The sequence below is a fragment of the Cuculus canorus genome, chromosome 3 (genome assembly GCF_017976375.1).
Source record: "Cuculus canorus isolate bCucCan1 chromosome 3, bCucCan1.pri, whole genome shotgun sequence".
Classification (NCBI taxonomy): Eukaryota; Metazoa; Chordata; class Aves; order Cuculiformes; family Cuculidae; genus Cuculus; species Cuculus canorus.
The window spans coordinates 11,878,267-11,901,526 of record NC_071403.1 but is presented as its reverse complement, the minus strand read 5'-3'; the positions used below and the strand labels follow the sequence as shown (position 1 = coordinate 11,901,526).

The 23,260-nt window shown below is 34.6% G+C and overlaps 1 protein-coding gene across 3 annotated transcripts in view; it reads left to right on the top strand.

The window, feature by feature from the left end:
- Window positions 1–23,260, top strand: part of EYS (eyes shut homolog) — an 880,825-nt gene that overhangs the window by 641,864 nt on the left and 215,701 nt on the right. For all 3 annotated transcript variants that reach the window (XM_054063979.1, XM_054063978.1, XM_054063977.1), the window contains one exon: window positions 8,278–8,390. In XM_054063979.1, coding sequence (XP_053919954.1) covers window positions 8,278–8,390 — 113 coding nt within the window. The remainder of the gene's footprint in view (window positions 1–8,277; window positions 8,391–23,260) is intronic.

The following is a 23,260-nucleotide window of genomic DNA, read 5'->3' as shown; positions in this document are numbered from 1 at the left end:
ATATCTTGTTCTGTTGGAACATTTTAGACTGTATAGCCACTTTTTCCTTCTGAACACCTCCAGATCTTCCAGGTTAATACAATTATTCTCCCTGCACCATATGTGTTTCCTCTTTCTGCAGGAGATTAATATGTCTCATTATTATATGAGTATTAATTCCTTTAATATGCAGATGTCTTAGTTTTAGAATCATAGAATCATAAAATCATAGAATAGTTTGGGTTGGAAGGGACCTTAAACATCATCTAGTTCCAACCCCCCTGCCATGGGCAGGGACGACATCCCACTAGAACAGACTGCCCAACCTGGCCTTTAGCATATTTTTAGATAAGGTATTATCTCTTCTAATTCAGAGAGATGTACAACTTCTTGCTTCAACATCTCCCTTTTTTGTAACTCAACATTTATGAGTCAGTAAGAAGTTTTTCACTCCAAATCTTATTTTAGATATCACAGAATATGTTGAGTTGAAATTGATCCCTGAGGGTCATCAATTCTGTCAGTACATAAGCACAGATATTTTATGCAAACATTTCTTGAGTTAAGATTTGCAGTTCTGAGATATTGTTTATCAATTGGTTAAGGAACAGAACTAAAGAAGTTGACCAGCTTGGACTGAAAACAAGTTCATGGTAATGAACTCCAAACACTTTTCCTTTAATATGTTGTAATACTGTATTATACAGTGTAGCACAGTGTTTTATATGTTTAACTTCATCATCACTCTGAAAAGGTGAAATGCAGGGAGATAACTTGATTTCCACAGTTGGCTGATAAAGTCTGTACTAGACAGGAAACATAAGCCTATTTTCCAGATTTTACTTTATGTGTTCTAATCATCTCAGGGCAATATATTTTCTAGCATATTCATGGGCAATATATTGTAACACATTAACAAGGCAGACCTAAATAAAAAAACTTACTAAATACTGCAAAGGCAAACACAGTACGTAAATCATGTATTATGCTTATAAATGTAAACAATGAAATTGTTTATTAGAAGGTCAAATATTTCTAGCCACAAAAATTAGTGACGTCCTTCCTTACTTCAAAGTCTTCATACCACTTCTGAAATTCAACATTGCATTTACATAACTACAAGGCAACAGCAAGTTTAAAAGATATGGATCTTTACCAAGGACAAACTTTGTTAAAAATGTTAAGGGAATTTCTCAGTACTCTTGAATCTTTCAGACTTACTAATTTTAACTAATCCTTTGTAGTTTAATGAACTATTTTTAGCCAGAACAAGCTGGCAGAAACTTGGGAAATTGACAGTGAACTTACACTCAAATTTTACACTGCCTGTCAGTTTAGAGGAGGAAGAGGAATGTGGATGATGTGGATGTCTGTTGTATGGTGACCTGTCTTCAGCAGAATCTGGGGCCAGGCAGATGACCAATCTGGTTACTGCTGTAAAGCACAGCAATCCAAGAAGTCGTTTATCAATACTGGTCTACTCATGGTTCCATCAGAGCATAGTCCCAGTTCCTTGCCTTACAGCACAGGAGATTAGAAGAACTCCTAACTTGTTCATTTCCCATAGCAGGAAAAATAGCAGAGTAGCAATTTTTCGAACCACTCATTTGAGTTTCTAGAACAGATGAGAAATGAGGAGCAGAAATGCAAACCTCTACTATCCTATGCAATTTGAGGATTCCCCTCCTGTTTATTTTATTATCATTCTTGTTTTATGAAAGTCTTGCGATAGTGCTCAATATCTGTGACAAATATGATAAATGCAGATTCAGGATAATAGCAGTAAATTGTTTAAAAATTTCCATAGAAGAAGCTACGTGACAGAAATAATCTTGATTTGACTTACTTGTTAGACCCTTTCCAGCTGAGTTAGTATAACTGAATTAATTTGGTGGTTTTTTGGATGTTTGGTTCAGAATCACAATTCTAGTGTAAAGTAATTTCTTACACAAATATATAAATTAAATGAAACTTTTATGTTATGTATACTATGCAGAGTTTCATTTCATGATCAGTACTGGTCAGAACATAGGGGAAATTTTAGTTTCTTTGAGTTTCATCCGCTTTATTTCATATATGGTTGCATGTAGTCACTTTTACCAGTATACATTCCCAATTTTCCTTCCTATTTCTGTACTAGTACAGAAACTGAAACAATAATTAGTGACAATAATTAGTCCTTCTCCCATATTTTAAGTGATTTCTTTTACTACTTTTGTTTCCAGAACAAAATTACCTTTCATTTTCTTACATATTTTGAAATGTCATTAAACTCTAACAAAGGTTGTTTTATGCTACATTATCTAAAAATAAAAATGCACAAGGAGTAAAATTGGAACTGAGTAGGAAAAGCGTTTTAGAAAGTAAATACTAGAAAGGACAGTGGCAAACAGCACAGGTACATCATCAACACACACACTCCTCTCTGTCACTGTCTACTTCAGCAATATATCTCAAAGGAAAATTAATTTCCCTTTAGTTACTGGGTATACAAATTAACCAGAGCAACATTGGCAAATTTCTTGAAATACATAAGATTTAATTTTTATTAACTGATGTTTAAAACAAATATTTAAGTCAGCAAGAATAGAAGTGTTAACATTTTTTGGTTGAGGTAATGTCTGAGGGACTGATGTTGATTTTTGAAAAATCCTTGAAAATTTGGTGGCCTGAAAAGTCTTAAAAAATACATATCCTATGGAGCCAAGTTTCAGTGCTCACTAAATGGAATACAAAGGCAGAATAAGGTCCTATTGTAGTAAACATGTTCTCTTTGCCTTAACTCTAATTTGATAGTCTCTGTAGTTTTATTTTTTGTTGTATTTAACACAATATCTAACCCAGGAACACAAGTTGTAAAAATGACATTTCTTGAAAAACAAATTCTTCTTTAAGTGGGAAGGATGACCACTAATTTTTATAAAGGTATTATTTTTGGTTTTCTGATTTTTTTTAGTAGGTTTCACATTGAAGTTCACTTGCAGTAGGTTTTGAGCAGATTAAGTGAGGTGGTTTGTCAATTATTTTTCTTTTTTTTTTGCTATTTGGCTAATCTGATGAGAATACAAGGTTCACAGTAAAACTTGTTTAATTGCAGAGTTAATGTTGACCATTTCATGTGATTCAGTAGCAAGAGCCAGAAGTGGAGTAGAGAAACTCTTACATCAAGGTTGATTTTTGCCTTGGAGTTACACATTAATTTCCAAACTGTTCATCATATTATTAGTAAATATAAATAAGAATGTTATTAGAGTGTTCAAAGAAGAGTACCTGGGCTATTTTGCTTATGTTTAAAATATTGCAGTTTGAACAGTTTAACAATGTTTTACAGTGTTGTCCAAATAAGACTCCAAAATCAGACATATTTCACAGGAATCATGAAGATGTGAAAGACAGTTGAATACTGTAACCTGGTACATTATAATATCTATAGTGAGATTTTGTAAGATATATAAAATTCATCTTGAGCAGAGACAAATGAGGAAAAAGTCTGTATACTTTGTTTTCTTCTGAGTTAATCATAATTTTATTTATATATGCTCTGATCATAAGCCAAAAGCTGATTATAATATTTATGAATCTGTACTGAAATGACAGCATATAAGCTCATTTCACTAGGAACTCAATTCTAGGTTAATTCCTCCTAACAGCAGCTCTAATTTGGGCTAGTCAGTAAAGGATGTTAATAAATGGTTTGACATATATGTGTGAACTTTTCCTACCAGGTAAATATCTGTACTCATTTCTGTCAAGTATAAAGGGCATTTAAAGAGCATGGTTACTATATGTCAAACATATCTGCATAGTTTCTGGATAGTAAATTGTAATAAATTACGTTTCTGGTGTTGCTATGACCCTGACATTTTCAAGCAATTTTAGTACGGCAGTTTGTCAGCATATTAATGTATTTTTGCAGAAGGAGAAAACCCAGCTACATGTGAAGTCTACATTTTAATACTCTGCTAATGACAAAAGAGTATCTTTTTCTCAATAACAGCAGAATAAAACCTGCTTATTTTTGATTATTTGTATCAATAGCCCTATTCCTAAATATTTTTAAGAAGACATTATTTTTATGCATAGGAAGCATAGCAGTCCAAAAGCAATTGTTTGACCAAAGTGGTTTTGACATAGTTATGATTACAAAACAAAGAAGGAATATTTTAATATTACTTTAGCGGGATACATTATATTCAAAATATATACATATGACTGTAAGAGAAATTATTAGGAGCTAAAATAATATATTGCTTTGAGAGGAAGGAAACCAGGTTGTTAAAATAGTCACTGATAATAGTGCTTAGGGGAATGTGAGGATAAATGTTTATTCCCAAACCAATCGATTAATTCATTGTTCAGTGTGGAAACTAGATCATGGGTTGCCATAGCGAATTTTTCCTATACCAACCTGACATTCAGAGGCTTGAGTGAACTTAACTAGGCATAGTAGCTGTCATAAATGTAACTATATTGCATCTGACCTTTGTGTTTCTTGGATCTTTTTGGTTTCTATTTCTTTGAATATTTGTTTTTACAATCCTAAGAATGAGGGCTTTTGTACAAAACATACATGATGTGACTGCAACAACCATAATTAGGCTTTAATGAAACGTTTAAAGAGGATAAAAGAAAGAAGAAGAAATAGAGCTCTAACAAGTAGATTTGTGCAGCCAATAGTAAAACACTCTTCAATTTTTATTCTTCTTTTGGCAATGTTATGGGTTCATTGTCATATCCAACTCAGCATAATGTAATTGTTTCTGTTTGTATTCATGTTAGATTTGCAACAGATCCTGCATCCTGTTAATTTGAAAGTTGCTTTATATACTACTTATAAAAGGCGGTGGAGAAAGAATAACAAGTATCTCTTGTAAGAAGTAAAATGTTAAACGTAACGGGACAAGATATTTTCAAAGATTACCTGGTATGATTTGTCATGGTAATGGCAGCAAAAGCAGACTGCTGAGTATAACACTTGGCATTCCCTCACGCTTACCTCCTCGCTAAAGTGACTGGCAAAGGAGGAAGAGAGACAGTCTTCTTCTGTCCGTAATCCATATCAATAATCTGTGTCAGCTCTCATGGTATATCAAATAATAATGTCCTCTTAATATCCAAAGTGTACCTTCGCGGAGGGGAGCGTTCACATCCAGTCCTTGAATGACTGTTTTATTTCTTAGTAAGCGCCAAGAATGCTCAGTGCAATCCTTTAAAACACATTCGCTACACAGAGAGATATGTTCCCTCTCCTAGCAGCTGAGCTTTGCTGATTTCGAATGCCACCTTACACAGTTACATAACTTTCCACGTTGTCACGTTGTAGTAATATATCTGTTTTAAAGTCTTAACTGTCCATAAGCATTTGCTCCCGAAGAAATAAAAAAAAATGTACTGCTAGTGAACTTCTTTAAGCCCTCCCATGGGTTGGAAAGCCAGTTCATTCTGTTTCTTGTGTACGGCACGGCATGGTGGTTGAGAAGTGCAGAGGAAAGCAACTCACCTACTTGTGTAGCATAACTCTTTCCTGGGAGGGAGAGTCCTCTCCTTTCTGAGAAAGATGGAGTAGCTTTTGGCAGCCTCAGTTAGAAAGCGTGTAGGAGGAAAAAAAACAGGCTGTCCCAAGAGAATCAAGTACTTAATTAAGCTTGGAGATGACTCTTAGCCGTCGTGTGGAAGTGACGGCAAGATAGAAATTTTCCTTGTGACCCAGAAGCAGATATCTGTGCCTACAACACTAAATGTTTTTGACATTAAAGTCACCGAATTTTTTCAAAAGCAAGACTATAAGAAAAAAAGATAAGGAAGATTATTTTGGAAAAAACTTTTCCCATTAATTCATCCAGTTCTTGATCCCATTTATACTTACACCACCCACAACACCCTATGGCAGAGTTCCACAGCTTAATTTTGAGTTATATGCAAAATACACATTTGACCTTGCTTTTGTCTTTGTATTGATTTATAAAATTTCATGCCCTTTTGATCCTGTATGAGAAACTGTGAAAACTCTTTATTCATCTGTGCACTACTCTGCTCTAACTCTCCATAATGGTGAGTTTTCCTGGGTAAAGACTCCTGCTGTATATAGTTGCTCTCTGTTCAGAAACTCTCATGCGTATCATCCTCCGTACACACCTTATACTTTTGCATGTTGTGAATTTTTTGCATAATGTGAAATTTTTGCATAATGTGAAAATTTTGCATATTGTGAAATCCTCACAGTTCTGGTTTTGCTATCCTGAGTAATGCGGGCAAGAACCATTGAATCACTTTTGAATATGCTGAAGAGCACAGACCTTAGTACCGATTGCTGAGGAGATTTTTTTGGGGCTCTCCATATTGAGAAAGCTCTCTATTGATTCCAAATTTTTCTGTTTCTGTTTTAACCATTCTCTTCATTTATTAAAGGCCTTCCTTGTTATGTCAGGGTGACCGAGTTACTTTAGAATCTGCTAGCATAAAAACTTGTTAAAAGCTTTTTGGAAGCCAAAAGTTATGTGTCAAGGTGTCGTTTTTCACATATTCAATGTTCCTCCTGTGATTTAGAATTTCCTTTTTCAGAAACCATCTCAACTATTCCCCAGTACACTATGTTCATCTATGTCTCTGTTAATTCTGTTCTTTAATGTAGTTCTTAATGGTTCATCTGGAATGGAACTGGGACTTGTTAATACTTAGTTTGATGTGTGCTTTTCCATTCCCTAGTCTTGTCTCCTTTTCCCAAATCATAAAAAACAACAAATCCAAACAAACCCAAACCCAAAGGAAACAAACCAAAAAACCCCCCAAATATACCTCTATCGTTCCCATGGTTTGGATGACATTTTAAGTGATGACAACTGTAATTTGCTTTTAGGACACAACTTGGTCTTTTTCTTTCTATTATTCATTTTGTTAATTTATTTTAAAACATTTTCCAGTAATAATTCAATTGAGGGAGATCTCTGATGCATCCCTGCTAAAAAGGGGTTCTGGCATGGGAACACCCCAGAGCTTCTCTACATTAAATTTTGATTTGGTGACTTCATTTACATTTCCTGCTAGAGCCTTATCTCTTTGAACACTCCTTTTATACTTTCATGGTCTATTGGCCCTACAGCCTTTCTGGCAGGCTTACTGCTCCTGTTGGGTTTTAAAAAGCATTTAATGCTCACCATTATACTTCTAGCAAATTGTTCTCAAGATCTTTTTATTTTTCTTTACCTGGCCTGCCTTATTGGTTTTTACTGCCAACACTTAGTTTCCTATTTTCCTTAATCTGGATGTGACCTCAACTTTTAAAGGATGCCTTTTTATGCATTATGAACAATTTCTACCCTGCTATTCTGTTTTTTGAGGGGGTCTAAAGTTTTTCTTCTTCTTGTAGTTAATTTATATTTTATGTGAACCTTTGATAACTTGTTTTAAGTATTCATCTGCATGTACTTTACCCTTTGAGATGTTAATTTCAATTTCCTTTTTGAAATTTCCTTGATTTTTATGTGGTGACCTTGTATGAAATGATGACCACGTTATTTTCTATATTTTTTTGTTTCTGCAGGTATCTAAACCTGCAAGTATCTAAACAGATGTCATGGTCAGTGTTATGAATAGGTCCTCTACCATGTAAAGGACCAAGCCAAGACTTGCTTCTCCTCCATTGGGCTTATGACCAGCATTCATTTAGGTGCCTCAGGTCACACCCTCTTCCACTGTTACTGTCTTTTCTTCCAGAGTAGTCTCCGAAGCCCCATTTAACTGTGTCAATGACTTTCTTCTTCATGAACAGTCTTAGTAGTACTTCTTTCTTATTTTGGCATGAAATTTACTACAGAAACTATGGAGTCTTACCTCTTATGTGGCCCCAAGGACAAGGTACGCGTGATCTGGTGTGACCAGGACTTGTCGCAGCCCAGTGGTCCAGTCCATAAAGACTCAGTTGCAACATTTTTGATGGTTTCTTTATATAACACCTGGAAACAGTGCAGTTGCAGTGTAATTTATTCAGATGGTGAGAAATACATAACATTTTATTATTAGGTGTTTTTTCAGTCCCCCTAAAACGATTTCTCACTATATCTGCGGTGCTGTCTGCATGTCCAAAACTGTAGGACTTTGTTTGTAAGTCAGCATTGCTTACCTTGCTGTAATTTCACATTCAAATGTTTTCAACAGAATTTCATTAGACAAAAAGTGGAGACCAGAGTGGTTCTTTGTGAGCAAGGTTAAATCATGTCACAAAACCAGAAACTTAATTGTTTTTAAAACTGATCTCAATGACAACAAGTAAATGAACTGTGTGCATTTTGTCCTTTGTAGATACCTGGACCTGTCTACAATTTCACTGGCTGTATACGACTTGTAGAAATCAATAATGTGGGACCATTCAACTTCTCTAACGCTGTGGGAAGAAATAATGTTGGCAATTGCAGGTAAACTACCCTTTGTGCCTTTTCAAATCAGAAGAAACTTGTTGTGTTGATTTTGCTTTCTTCTTTAAATAGGGTGACCATTTTAGATAATTTCAACTACGGTTACAGAAAAAAAAAAAAAAAAAAGAGATATTGTGGTTTCTTTTATGCTCCTGAAGCATCTTCTTTACGGAAGATGCTTTTTGCAGAGTTGTTCAATTAAGTTTGACAGCTTATATAGAGTGAGTTTTCACTCACTGAATACTGAAACAGAGTGTACTAAGCAAGATAATCTGCAACAAAATACAAGCACAGGAAGCAGAGTGATGTGCTGGTTGTGTTTCTACTCATGGATTTGGGATATCCATTAATCTTGTGACAAATACAGATGACTTGCTGCCACATTTACTGTGTATGACTGTGAAAAATGCCGGAAAGTATTCTTCCTGAATACACAAAGAACCCCATGCTTGGTTTCATTTTTGCATATTCGCAGTTCTGTTGATTATACATTGATTGAAATATTATAAAAGGCTATACAGAGACAATAGTATAAATTAGGATACTACTCTGGAATATAAAAGATTTGAACATGGAAAAATGGAAAATAAGAGAAAGTAGTGGTGAATTGTATTTTTAGATCATTAAATCTTTCAGAACAGAGTATGATTTCAGTCATAGGATGTATGTTCTATATTGCTGGAAGATTTTGTATAGGCCTTTTTAAAATATGGCTTTATTTTTTTTTCCCTAAAATTTACAGAATGGTAGTTTAATTAATATTTCTGTTTCTGTTTAAACAGTATGTTAGAAAGATAGTGATAACTGACTAGATCATTTATTAAAAATCCATGAGATCTGAACTCTGTATTTACGTCTACCACTAGCCCCTCAATGAAATTACACACATCACACTCAAAGTTATGAAAGGAGTGTAAATATCAAACCTGTTATCTAATCAGCCACCTGTTTCAAGTCCTAAGCATCTAAGCTTTTGCCAATAGAACTTACTCTGAACATAAAGCTCAGCTTGTTATACCTGCAATGACCTGTCACATTTTTATTTAGATCAGCAGCTCAGTGTCAACTTCTTGTCCAAATATGACAAAGAAATAAATATTTGCATCCTGTAAGTTCCCCAATGCATTTTGTTTGGAAGACGTTCTTTAAGTGCATTTATTAAACAGTTGTGTGTATAAATCCTGCAGAAAATACAGAACCCTCACCTTTATTGTGACAAACCGCAGGGACAAAGAAGTGATGTCTCCACTCTTGACTTTCTGAACTGAGTTTGTTCCTAGCCAGAACTGTGGTCTCTTCTGAAATGGTGGCATATACTCTTGTCTGTGGAGCTATGCCTCTGTGCACAACAGAAATTCATGGGATGAAAGCAAGACAGAAGCTACTTCATGCCTTTAATTCAGTTATTAGCTTATGGGAAAAAATCTTCACTTCAAGGACTTTATATATTATACATGAAATAATCATTTGGGAAAAAAATCATGAACCATCTCAGGTGTCTCTTTGGTTACAAGATTAGGATTTTTTTCTTCATTTTACACAAGCATTAGAGCTTTTGTGTCCCAAATCCTAGGCAAGATGAAGTTCCGATTTTTTAAACTACTAGATAAAAGAAGCTTTACTTAAAAATCAGGACTGTTACCATCTTTCACCCTTTCTTTCATTCTCCAAAATAATACTTTCTCTGTTCACATCCTTGAGCTTTTTAACATCATCTTTGTTCAGTTTTTCTTCTTGAGTAATTTAGGTAGCCATTCAAGAACCAACATTCCTCAGGAAGAAAAAAAAACAATGAGATCTGCTTTGTCCAGTCTGTGTATGTAACATATAGAGGGATATAGACAAGAAGGAGAAGATTTATAAGCAAGTACAACTTTGATCCTTTTTTTTGTTAAATTAGAATGTTACATTATCTGTTATATTATAATCTGTAGAATTACATGCCAAGATCAACATGCCATGTGTTGATTCTGATGCTTCCCTTCATAAGTAGTCAATAAGCATAGAGATGCAGCTGATGCAGTATAATGCAGATATTAAAGACTGTTTTCTTTGAATCAGATCTCAGTGATTATAGTCTAAGACTGTTTCTTGTATACCCTACAGTGGGTATGCAACTGATTAGGTGAGTAAAATGGTGTGATAAGCTTGTGTAGATGAACTGTGGGAATAGTCTTGCACTTAAAATGATGATGAAAGGATGCTGGGCTTCCTCAGTCCTGGATAACATGCTCCTTTTGCCTCTTTGTTTCTTTTAGAATGCTGCAAATGAGCATAACATCCAGCTCCATGCAGTCCTTTTACAGCTGGCTCCATCCTGGTCCAAATCACAGCTAGTCCTGTCTGTGAAAAGATGGGAAATAGAAGTGAAATTAGCCCGAATTTCCCTTGGTGGCATGGTTGTCCCATATGAGTGGACTGCAGAGAAGCCTGACAAGCATCCTCACTATTCATTACCTGCCACATGACACATGAATTTCCTATCTGTCCATACATGGCAGCTTACATCATCCTTTGCTTTTCACTTTAGGCATAACCTACATGTAACCTGACCATCAGCGGTGCTTATATATTAATTCTGCTTCCAAGAAAGCATCTAAAAAGCCCAGCTGTCTCTTTGCAAGACAGGCAAGAGGGATTTTTTTTTTTTTATGTGAAGGAAGGAAAAAGTGAAGGAATTTGCTTAAATAGGGCAATAATGAATTACATGCGTTGCAAATGTAAGGAGCCGGTGAATACTAGAAAGCCTGGTGTACTTATATCTTATTTGCACTATTCATATAGTTCTGTTGATGCAGTGCTGTTACAGCTGGAGCTGCCTGGCAACAACAGAGTGCTCTACAATATGGCAGAAAAAGTAATTCTATTTTTTCTGAAAAAAAAAAAAAAACCACAAAAAGACAACAAAACATATGGTACTAAATGTTTTTGTTCATTCTGTGGTAATTTTTCCATATTTGGCCTTCTACATGTCATCACCTACTTGTAGGCTTCTAATCTTTTCAAATGCCTCTGCTTTTGCATATTTAGCATTCACTATGCCACTGTAGTGGCATTCATTTACGCTGTTGGGGTTTTTACCTCTCAGTTCTCCGGCAGCATGGGTTACTTCATTATTGTGCTGTAGAAGGTCAGCCAAAGAGAGACATGCAGAAACTCCTTATAGCGTATGGGCTTGTGGGTAAATTTTAAGCTTATGAATTTTTAATAGATTTGAAATTTACGCAAATGTGTTCTGCCAATTTTTTAACTACATCTATTTGAATTTTAAAATACCAAAAGGATGAACAAATATCTGCAAGGAATACAGAGAGATATGTCAAAATAAATTTAGATATAATTCATTAACATTTTCAAAACTACTGACATCACTATTTCAGAACAAGTCAATACCTTTCACAGGACATTATATGCTCCATGTGTCTTATCTCAGACATTAACACAATTTAGGTTACAGTGTAAAGTTCTTGAGAATTAAGAAATGTAAAAAATGAAGCCGTAACAATTTCACTGCCATACATATCTCACTACCTGCTGCCTAATATGCCCTAAAAATATAGAGCAAGAATGTTGTTTTTTTCCTTTAACATTCGTATTTTACAACACAAATATCATGCACTGTAAGGAAGGGAGAATATGAACTTGGTAGGACTAAATGGAAGATGGAGTCAATGTGGGAATTGCCTTTCATGTCATATTGGAAGCAAGTGCTAAATTCTTCTTACATTCAAGAGGATGATTGTCAAAGGTGGCACTGGGCAATTGGATAAGATCAAAGACCTTAAAACTTGTAATAATCCTGGTCATTCTGAGAGATGCGGGATTTCTGTGCATGCTTAAAAGCGCTGAGTTTTCAAGCATGAGGCTTTAACTCAGTTAATGTGTAAGGACACAGTCCAAATCCTTCTGCTAATCACATTCATCACTGTTAAAGCTTGGAACCTATACGTATCCTATAACACATGATACCACAGAGAGGAGAGAACAGCTGAGAGGGATGTATTGCACTGATGGCTCATCAGAGCTTCTTGCCATAAGACATAACCAAGGTGGAATAGGAAGTGGCAGAAAAATGGTGTGGGCAGGAGAAGAAATTTAAGCTTGACTCTCCGAGAGCAGATTTGCAGCCATAAATGTCCTTTGAGCTATGCGGCTTTTGCTTTCAGGAAAGGTTATAATAGAATCATATCAATTAGTAAAGGTCAGCCTCCAGGTAGTTTTCTAGAATGATGCTGGACTATATACTTGTGTAAATCTTGTCAAATTTTACTTTAAGAATCTGTTTAAACTGTTCTTGTCTCACAGCTATGAATATGCAGACTATTTTGAAAATCATTATGAAATGGCCAACAGTAACAGAAAAGACAGTTGAAAATAATAGATCTTGGATGACATCCGTTAAGACATCTTTTTTATTATTATTATTTTTTCCTTCTTCTGAAGCAAGTAAGATACTTGCAATGTGTTAATGCAATAAAAAGCTCCTAAAAGTGTTTCAGAAAATGTTACTGGAACAGATTTACAGGATAAATGGCTATCACTTTCAGGTAGAGTTCAAATGCCAGATGTAATTGAAGCTTTGAGTCCAGTATTAAAAGACTTTTACAGCAGCTTGCTTCTTCTTTAGTGTCTGGGACTTCAGACTACTGTATAATAAAGAAAGACATTGAGGTGCTGGAGCACATATAGAGGAGGGCAATGAAGCTGATGAAGGGACTGGAGAACAAGTCTTATGAGGAGAGGCCGAGGGAATGGGGATTGTTCAGCCTGGAGAAAAGAAGGCTGAGGGAGACCTTGTCACTGTCTACAACTATCTGAAAGGATGTTGTAGTGAGGTGGGTGTTGGTTTCTTCTCCCAAGTGGCAGGTTGGACAAGAGGAAATGGCCTCAAGCTGCGCCAGGGCAGGTTCAGATTTGACAGCATGAAAAATTTCTTCATCAAAAGGGTTATCAGGCACTGGAACAGGCTGATCAGAGGGGTGGCTGAGTCACCATCCCTGGAGGTGTTTAAAAAACGTTAGATGAAGTGCTCAGGGGTATGGTTTAATAGTGGATAGGTACGGTTGGACTCGATGACGTCAAAGGTCTTTTCCAACCAAGTGATTCCATGATAATCCTCTAAGAGCATTCTACATGTACCAAATTCAAAGTAAATCCAAACACACACACACATATATATAAAATATATACATAATCATATATATATACATACACATGTACATAGGCATATATGCATCCAAGCCGTAATTCATTCTTTCTCTAAAAGATTTCTAGTTAGGAAACAGGAAAATACTGTTTGATGCTTTTCTAAGAGCAGTTTTACTGATGAATGCAAATGTAGAAGGCTGATTTGCGCTCACAGACAGGATTTAATAACCTGAGTTCTTCATTACTGCCTATGGGACAGATATTTAGTTGATTTCTTTAAAACATTTTATTTTGCTGTTGATTTATCTTAAGATGCTTTTCCCAAGCTGAAACTGAGCTTCATCTCAGCAAAGACTCTGATTGCTATTTGCATTCAGGAAAGAGGCTCTTGAATGTGCATTATCCAAGTTCCATTCCATCAAGAGGACTGATAGGTTTCCTAATGCATGACAATTTTCTCAGGAGCTATGCAATACATTTTGGAGATCTCTACATGCTTCCAGTAGGCCCTCAGTTCCACTTAACCCTCACTTACCCGCTTTCCAACACGCTCTAAATGCCTTTCTTTATGTGTGAGTACTCTGCTTTCCATTCTGTAATTTTCTGTGATATTTTTACAAATATCCCAACAGGCCCCTAACACCTTTGTGAAGTTCAGTCTTCTGTGCAATTTCTCATCATGTCTCTGCCTCTATGGAACTTCCTACTTTCTTTGAATATTATAAAGTACCACAACTCAGAGCATCTGACACTAGTCATTTGAGATGTATGATTTCTGTCTTTGGAATTAACTGTGTACTTTGAAAAAGGAAAAGTCGGCCCTGCTGAAATTTATTTTTCAGCTGGTTGTGAAAGTCAAACATTTCCTGTTCCACTACTGGAAAAGAGTTCATGGTGGTCCATACTGTATGCTAGAGTTCATCAGAAGAGTCTGTACAAGACTCAGGTAAGGTTAAAGGGTTCCTTCATATGAATCCACCTGAGCTGAAAAACTTAAATTCAGTCAAGTGTACAAGCTGTCTCAAACCTAAAAAAAAAATCACGGAGTTCTAAACCTAAGCTTCTCTGCCTCTATATGAGTTATGTACTTAATTCTGAAACAGAAAAAAAAAAGAAAAAAAAAGGATATGTAGTGATATATAGTGTTCTTTAACACTGTAGAAGAAAATTACTAAATATTAATAAGTAAGAAAATTACTAAATAATACCGACACTACTTTAACAGGATTGTTTTTTGTGGGTTTTGTGGTTAACATGCAGATTGGACTAAATGTTTCCAAAGTGCAGAACTGAAAAGAAAGCTTCAAAAACATAATTTGTTTGTATTCACCACCTATATGATGCTTGATATTATGTTAATAATAGTTCTGTGCAATTTTAACATAGAAAATGCTAACAAGCATTTGTTCTTTAAGTACTTATTTTGTTAATTTTTTCTCTCTCATCTATTGCTTTTGCTGGCTGATAATCCTTTCTGTGTGTTTCTAACTGCCCTTTCCTCCTTCACCAATGCCTGAATTGCTTTAATATACTTTCATCCTCTTTGCTCGACTTGCCTGTCCTGATTTCCTTCATCTTATACAATATTTGTTTATAACGTTTTCTCTTTTTTTTGTAACCTTTGCTGTTCTGGGCAGTTTCCTTTCTGCTCCATGTGTGTACATGAATTTTGGGTGCTTTTCTGCCACCTTTTCTCCTTTCTTTGGCATTCCTGCTCAAACGATGACTCTTCAGTGATACAGACCTTAATGCTGAGAAAAAAAAAGTAGGAAGAAGTGACAGAGATAATCTTTCCTACTGTTATAAATCCTGAAAATCACTGTAAATTGTTTTGTAAGCCTTTACCTCAATCTTTTGAAGTATTCTGTGGAAATTGTTTGTGATGAATATTAGACAAACCCATGTGTCAAATATATGCAGGTGAGATAATGTGTTTGTAAATATTACATTTCTCTCCCTGTTTCTGGAAAAGGCCTCTTATCAGCATATCACAAAACTAACATCAACCTTTCCTGGGGCAACTCTCCCTTTCTTAAACATTAATAACAATATTTGGTGATGTTTATCTTGACCTCACTTACCCTTCTCTGACTTTAGGCATGTGTGTTATACCAACAGAGGATTGTTTCTTAATTCCATCGATAGGATTCAGAGGCAGTCACTCTCTGTTAGTGTATCTGTAATGAAAAATTGTACTAGATCTCTATTTCTGCTGGCATTGCCAGGTACCTACATGAAAGCTACTAAGACAAGACTTAAAAGGCAACACACATTTTTTTTCTTCCATTTTTAACAGGGAGATATTTGGAAGAATATTTGTCAATATATGCATGCCAATGAATATGTCTGCAGCAATGTTTCAATGCAAATGGATAATGGATAGTATCTCAAGTAAACTTGGAAAACACTGACACGGTTGCACAGAAAGGAAATTTTGTTGTGAATAAGACTCATGAGTTTTTAAATGAAATAGATTTTCTACCGCTGTTCATGTGTACTTCATTGTTTTATAACGTATTTTTTTCATGTGACAAAGAAAAGGTCCCGGTGCTGAAGAAATGCTATTTCACACTCATGTCACAGTTTTGTATCTATTTTAGTGCAGTTATATAATATTGAGTATTTCCAGTTACGGGTGATTCTTACTCTATACAATCACTAATTTTATTAATGGAATTTATAAAGCTTCTTTCACCCCAAATGCTTAACCATTGCATATAAATGTATCCCTTTATGTATCAGTAAGATTAAGTGCTATGCTTTAACCATAACACTTATAGCATAGGACTGAATTTGTTACATATATTCTTTAGGCAGAAGAAAAGTGTTAAAGACTTCTGTCACAGCAGAAAAAAAAAAAATTCTACGTCTGCTTTGGCCAATTTATATGGATCCAAAGCCTCACTTACAACTGCAATTAGCATAGGAAGTTGCTGTATCCATCCACAGCACATTCTTAAAACATGGAAATAAGACACAGGTTCTTACAGAGGAGATGAGAGAATTAAGGATGTGAACAAACATGGGGTGGTTCAGAAGTTCTGGGAGGTATTGCAGTCTAAAAGACAACGCGGTGAATTCTCTCTACTTGGAGCTTCTTCGTTGTCAGGAATAATGAGATTTGGAAGGATGTCAAGACAATATAAATGTCATTTTGCAGTCTTTCAGTCTGTCTTACCTGTGGATTATATGGTAATCTGGAGAGTAGAGAACTATGGGATTTCAACTGTATATTTTTAGCTCCCATGAAGAGGATCCCTTTTTAGCTTTGAATCAAAGATCATAGTTCCAGGTACCAACAAATTTCCACAATATCTCTGATTGCACCAGGCTAACGGTAGTTTTCATTACCTTCTGCCAATTTGCCTCGATTATTTCTGCTTCTCCAGATATTCTGTCATCCAAACAAGAACTGTGCTTGAACATGATTAGCTTTTGGAATGTATAACCACAAAATATTTGTATCACAAAAATACATTCATGGCATTTATGAGTAAAATTTATTTTCTCATGACTGAATGTAACTTTTTCAACATTTCACATTTCAACATGACTTTCCCTAAAACCAAATTAATATTGTAAACATGAAAATAGAAGAATTTTGTCAGAATTAAAAAAAAAAAGGACTGGGTTGAGATCATTCCAACTTTTCTACAAACTTGAACATACCCACAAAATAAAAAATTAAATTTAAAACTTTTTCTCAAAATTCTTAAAACTTCACCTCATGTAGTTTTCACAGCTTTAATAATATCACGTGTCATAGTCATTGCAATATTCTTTGGAAACTTTACCTTAACGCTTAAGAAAAATTATTTTAGTGACACAAGACATCAAGTGGCATGGTTCAGTAGCTTCCTGAAAGAATCACTTGGGCTTCTAGCCAGACAGGTATGTTAATAATAAAACTCTTTTCTTCTACTCCCTTAGGATAAAAAAAGATAATCTCATTTTTTTTTCTACCTGCCTAAAAATTGCAGGTGGGTGCATGGGTGATTTGACAGATTTTGATTTGAGAAGAGTTCCCTATATATCTAGTCTTAAATTTATTATAAGCAGTGGTTCAGACAAGTATATAACATGAGGAATTTTCTAAAAACAATCAAATAGTAAAAGAAATTATCTTGCATGATTTCTGTTTTGGACTACAGTCACATTTATTTTCACTGTTACTGTTTGATGTCATTCCAATTACAAAGATCTAGAAATAGAGAAAAAATATTTTGTTATATACTCACAAATAATTAAACATTGGATTAAGTGTCCATGACGTCCACATTACATTTAGAGTATGCCTTATAATGGAGATGTAGTTGCTCTTGTCATTATACCAGTCTGTATCGTGAAGAGAGGCATATTAGATAGAATAGGTAAGAATGAGAGTCATATTGAAATAATAACTTGTCTACTTGAAGCCTGGATTGGTTTAATACTTCCTTTTTGACTTTTGTCATCTTTGAGATTCACTTTCGAATTTGATACAGAATTAACAAGAAATCATAAGTGTTGTCTTCAACTGCTAACAGCCAGAATGTCAAAAAAGAAGTTTGGAAGTTCAGTTTTATTCTGCCTAGTAACTCTCTGCCCTCATTCATTTTGTGTTCTTCACTCTGTTAGTGAGTACATCACAGGATTTCATGACTTATGAAGTACTTGTGGGTTTGTAAAATTCTTATTTGACGAGGCTAAAAGTGAAACAATGAACAACATCACAAAACCTTGTGTCTTTTTATAAAAAAGAAAATATTTCACAAATCATATTTTACCTTTTGAAAAAGATTTTTATCATTATCCTTTATATTATTGATATCCGAAAGATGTCTATTGTAGTAGCATGTATTGCGAACCTATAAATCAAAATTTGAAGTATTAGTATATGATTAACTTCATAAAGGTATTTGCAACAAAATGAAATTTCTCTAAAATTGTTCATACATTGTAGGTTTAATTACTACAAGAAAAGAAAAGCCTAAAAAAAAAATTTGTAGCAACTTTTTTCAAATTAATTTTTTACAAAACTTTCTATTTTAAGTTTTTCTTTAAACAGAACATACCCCAAAGGGAGAACAGTACCCTGAATAATTATTTTGTGTTAATGTAGGTAAGCAACTCAATATAAGTTTCTAGAAGAAAATGATAAATATGATTTATGTCTGTAGACTGTTGATGGTGATATTGGATGTACTGTATTTCATTGTGTACAATGAAAAAGTACAAAATATGAAAGGTATAATTAAAAAGTCCTCAAAGATACTAGCGATATTTAAAAAAATAACAAACTCTATGCAGAAAGATATTTTAGAAATTCAGTGTCTTTTTTTTATTCCAAAACACAATGGAGTTGATTATAATGTAGACAAAGGTGGCACGTATGTTTAATGAGGTGAAACACTGGACATGGAGGAGATTTCTCGTGCTCAGCAAAGACCAGTGTGTTAAAACGAATGGCTGAAAGCTGTATCCAGAACATCTGAATTGATAATACAACAAAAATCTGTAACAGCAATGATGATTATAATTGGTTCGAACTACCAACTGAAGTGGTGGCTTCTTCATATGTTGCAGTGCTAAAATTAGACTGTCTTTCTAGAAAGGATTGATTAGACAGCCATAACTTATTAGGCCTAGCACAGTTATAACTGCAGGATACATGAAGATCTGAGATGAACAGAAGAGATGAAATTCTGCTACAAGCTACATTGAAAAAAATAGAATTATATGCAGAAAGGAAATAAAGAATAAAAAAGTAGTACTCATTGTGAAGTGGATGATGCAGGCATGGTTGCATGTCTACCATATGTTACTGAGAGATAAGTTGCTGTACATCCTCATTACCAGGAAATCTCTACATCTTAGATGCTATCATTCCTGGGTCTTAAAATAGAAAATATTGAATAAGCTGATGAAATAGATCATAATTTCTTGAAATACATAATTATTTCTTACTTTAACACATTCTTACTTAAATGAGTCTGCGAATTAGGTAGCATCCGTGTTGGCTGATTAATATATAAACAAGTTACTATCAACAGCCAAAAAAAATGTGTTCTCTGGGGAGCTGCTAAACAAAATTTTGCTTTCTACAGGGAATGGGGATTGTTTGTTTAAGGCTGTAATATTAAGTAATGCAATACTAGAAAGATATATCATCCTTCAAGGGACCTTGGTTATAAAGTTAAGAAAACAGTCTTATCCCTTATCCCTGCTTGATTGCACCAGGAAAACAAATATATTTACCAGTAAAAGAAATATTATTTCCCCTCTAAAATTCATATAAATATTTTACAATTACCTAATTTCTCAAAACCTAAATTGATTATAAATTGTTTATGTGTTTTTCTATATCTGTAACCTGCAGAGCCGTTTAATCAAATCCTGTCTGACTCTTGATCTGCAGTTCTGTAGATAGTGCATCAGTGCCCCCTGCAGCCTTGAAACACTACTATATAACATTTAAACAAATATGCTATTGATCCTTGTTGTAGTAACTATTGAGAAAATGAACACCTTTAAAACCTTTTGTGTCCTTTCCTTTTTCCACCTTCCTTATTTAAAAGTGAAATCACAACTCTTGGATATAGAGAAAATTCTTCAGAAATGTAACGCAAAAGTCAAAACAGATTTTTATATGCTTGTGAGAATAAAAAATCTTTTTTTTTCCTCCTCCTTCAAAAAACCTGGTGTATGACAAGCAGAAACCAGAAGCATAAGCAATTCAGAATACATGTGTAAACTTTAAAATGAATAGTTACAATTCTGGCTCTTGGAAGATAAATTCTGTAATGTGTATAAAGTGCGGAGTATACAGAAATCACTGCTTCATCTGTAAAAAACTGCAGTAGGTATATGTGTATATATTTGACAAATCACTAAAAATCACACATATAAAGATAGGTTTGGGGCTTGTGTCCTGTACTTCAGCTCCTACTCACATCTTTCTCAAGTCATAGAATCATAGAATCATGGAATAGTTTGGATTGGAGGGGACCTTAAAGATCATCCTGTTCCAACATCCCACTGGATCAGGCTGCCCAAGGCCCCATCCAACCTGGCCTTGAACACCTCCAGGGATGGGGCATCCACAGCTTCCCTGGGCAACCTGTGCCAGTGCCTCACCACTCTCATGGTGAGGCAATTCTTCCTAATGTCCAGTCTAAGTCATTGATAGATTTGTGAGCTGGCATTTCTTAATTGTCAAAAAAATTCCTTATTTAAATAATGAGGTAATATGAAATTTTGGCATCTAAATGAAGCAAAGCTGAAGGCCAAATTACATTAGCTTATGGAAAATGCAGTAATTTCTTAGAATGAACTGTGTATCGTATTTCATTGATGCTATAAAATTGAGTAAGTACCGTATGAAAACAAAGGGAAGTGATTAGATCTCCTCAGTTTCTGGGCCCTATAAACAAAGGTGTCATACTAATATCTGGCTTCCAGCATTTATGAATTCTAAAATTCATTTCATAAACCAGAAGATATAAAATATTCTTGACTAAATTAAAGTATGTGAAAGAAATTCAACAGAGTTCAAACTCCTAAGAGGCAAAACGATTCTAGTTGCAAACGAGAAAAGTTGTATATGAAGTAAATAATTTTTCTTTTTCATATTAAATTTACAATATAAACAGAGTAGGGTAAGTTCTCTGATTTAGGATTATGGCCATATAATTAACCCTTTGTCAGGTTTGCATCAAATTTGACTAATTGAAGGAACTTATTATTTTTTACTAAAAAAAAATGTATTTGTACTTCCCAATGCCTGCTAGACCTTTTGAAAATGGCAAAAGAGAATTTGTTTGCCATGAGGGGTTTTATTTTCATCATTTAAATCTAAAGGTTAGACAATTTGAATCTTGAATTCTTAATAAGTTCTATGATTTTTTCACAAGGAAATTAAGAATGTAAATTATAAAGAAAGTAAGAAGATAAGCACAACAAAGTAATCCTTTATATCTTTTAACCTTCTGCTTGAGTTCAGACAATAGCTTTCATAAACAGCTTGTTTTGTTTATATTATTTTTGAGGATTTGGCTGATATTCTTAAATGTGACCTGCTCTGAGGTAATGACCCTGGCGAATTACTTATACCAATGCTTTAAATATAGATGTCCATCATGACTTAAAGTTCCTGAAGAAAAGATGACAGAAAAATGTAGTGCAGTTTGGAGGTAACAATGAAAAAATTCACTCTGTCACTGATAGTATTCTTCCAGTTTTGCCTCAGGTTTCTCTTCGTCTCTTGCTATGAAACTTCTTTTGTAGTTGGAAAGACCATTAACTTTTGCAAATGGTATTGCCTTTTCCCAAATCATAACCCGGTATTTAAGCCTCCAGTGCTGCAGTATTTGGTTTCTGGTAGTGTTTAGGATAACCAGATGCTGTTAAGGTCAATAGGTCAAAAGTATTAACTTATTTAAATGTTACTCTCAAGCAGGTTGGCCAGCTGATAATTTCAATATAACGTACCTTTAGTTTAATATGTTCTCTGCCTTCTTATGATCTTGCCATGTCAGTCTTTAGGCTGCTGAGAAGATGGGAGGGGATGAATAATGCATTTTTTTAATTACTCTGTTAAGAAAAAACAGATAGAGAAAAGGCAGTTCCTTAATTATTCCTAATCCAAACCACAACCGAATAGTTTAGTGCAGTGTAGTGGCATGTTGTTTTTCTGCTGCATTTGATCTTGATTCCTGTGCAAACAGTTTTGAATACAGTTCTGCAAATTGAAAAGAAGGGCAGAAATCTGCTAACAAGCTGTCTGGAGTTTCCTTTCCTTATGTTTGGTTTGTGAACTGCTATGCTTTTCTTCCAGTTGTTCAAACTAATATTAAAACTTCCCTGTTGCAGTCCTTATAATATTACTATCTCTCCACGTTTCAAGTTTTTGCAGAACCAAAGTTACATTCTCTTGCTAATGTTAAAGACATATCAGTCTTTTCATTGTGAACTTAAATCATTTAAAGCTTTAGAATGATTAATTTAGGTTGTAACATGGTAAAGTTCACTCTATTCTTTGCTGTAAAGGTATGTGATTGATAGCGAACACTTTCAGCAAATGTTTTGAAAACCTGAAAATGATTTGGCATGTTTTTCTGTTCTATAATCGAAATATGCATAATATGAATTATGGCATAGAAGCAGGACATAGTACTAGAAGTAGGAATTTGCCCTCACTCATCAAAGTTAATTGTTTCAGTTCTATCTCTAGTCAACAGAGAGAAGTGATCACCTACCTTACAATGGGATGAACTGGAGGTGCCTCTCTCTGCGTATACATCATGTACGGGGACAACCAAGGCGATCATTTCAGGCAGGTTTCCAAGCTCTAATAAAAATAATGTTTGACAAAGTGAATTCTGTCCTAGAGTTCTATTGACAGATGAAATTTCTTCAAATATGTAGGAGGTAAAAGGTTATTTTGTGTGGCATTTTGATGCATTGGAGAATTTGGAACTGAAAAGAGGTTGAAGACGAGGTCATAAGTATTGAACATGCTGATTACTTTGTTATTGATTGTTCTTGTTGCCACTGTCATTGTCACTGTTACAGTATTTTTTCACTCTCAAGTAAAGTGAGAGTGCTCACTACAAAACACATTGTGGCCAAGATTCAAATAGTTTTCCAATTGCATGAGAGCAAAATATTGTACACTCCAGCATTTAACAACATTCCTTTAAGAAAATCCCATTAATAAGAACATAATTATGTTTAGTATATCC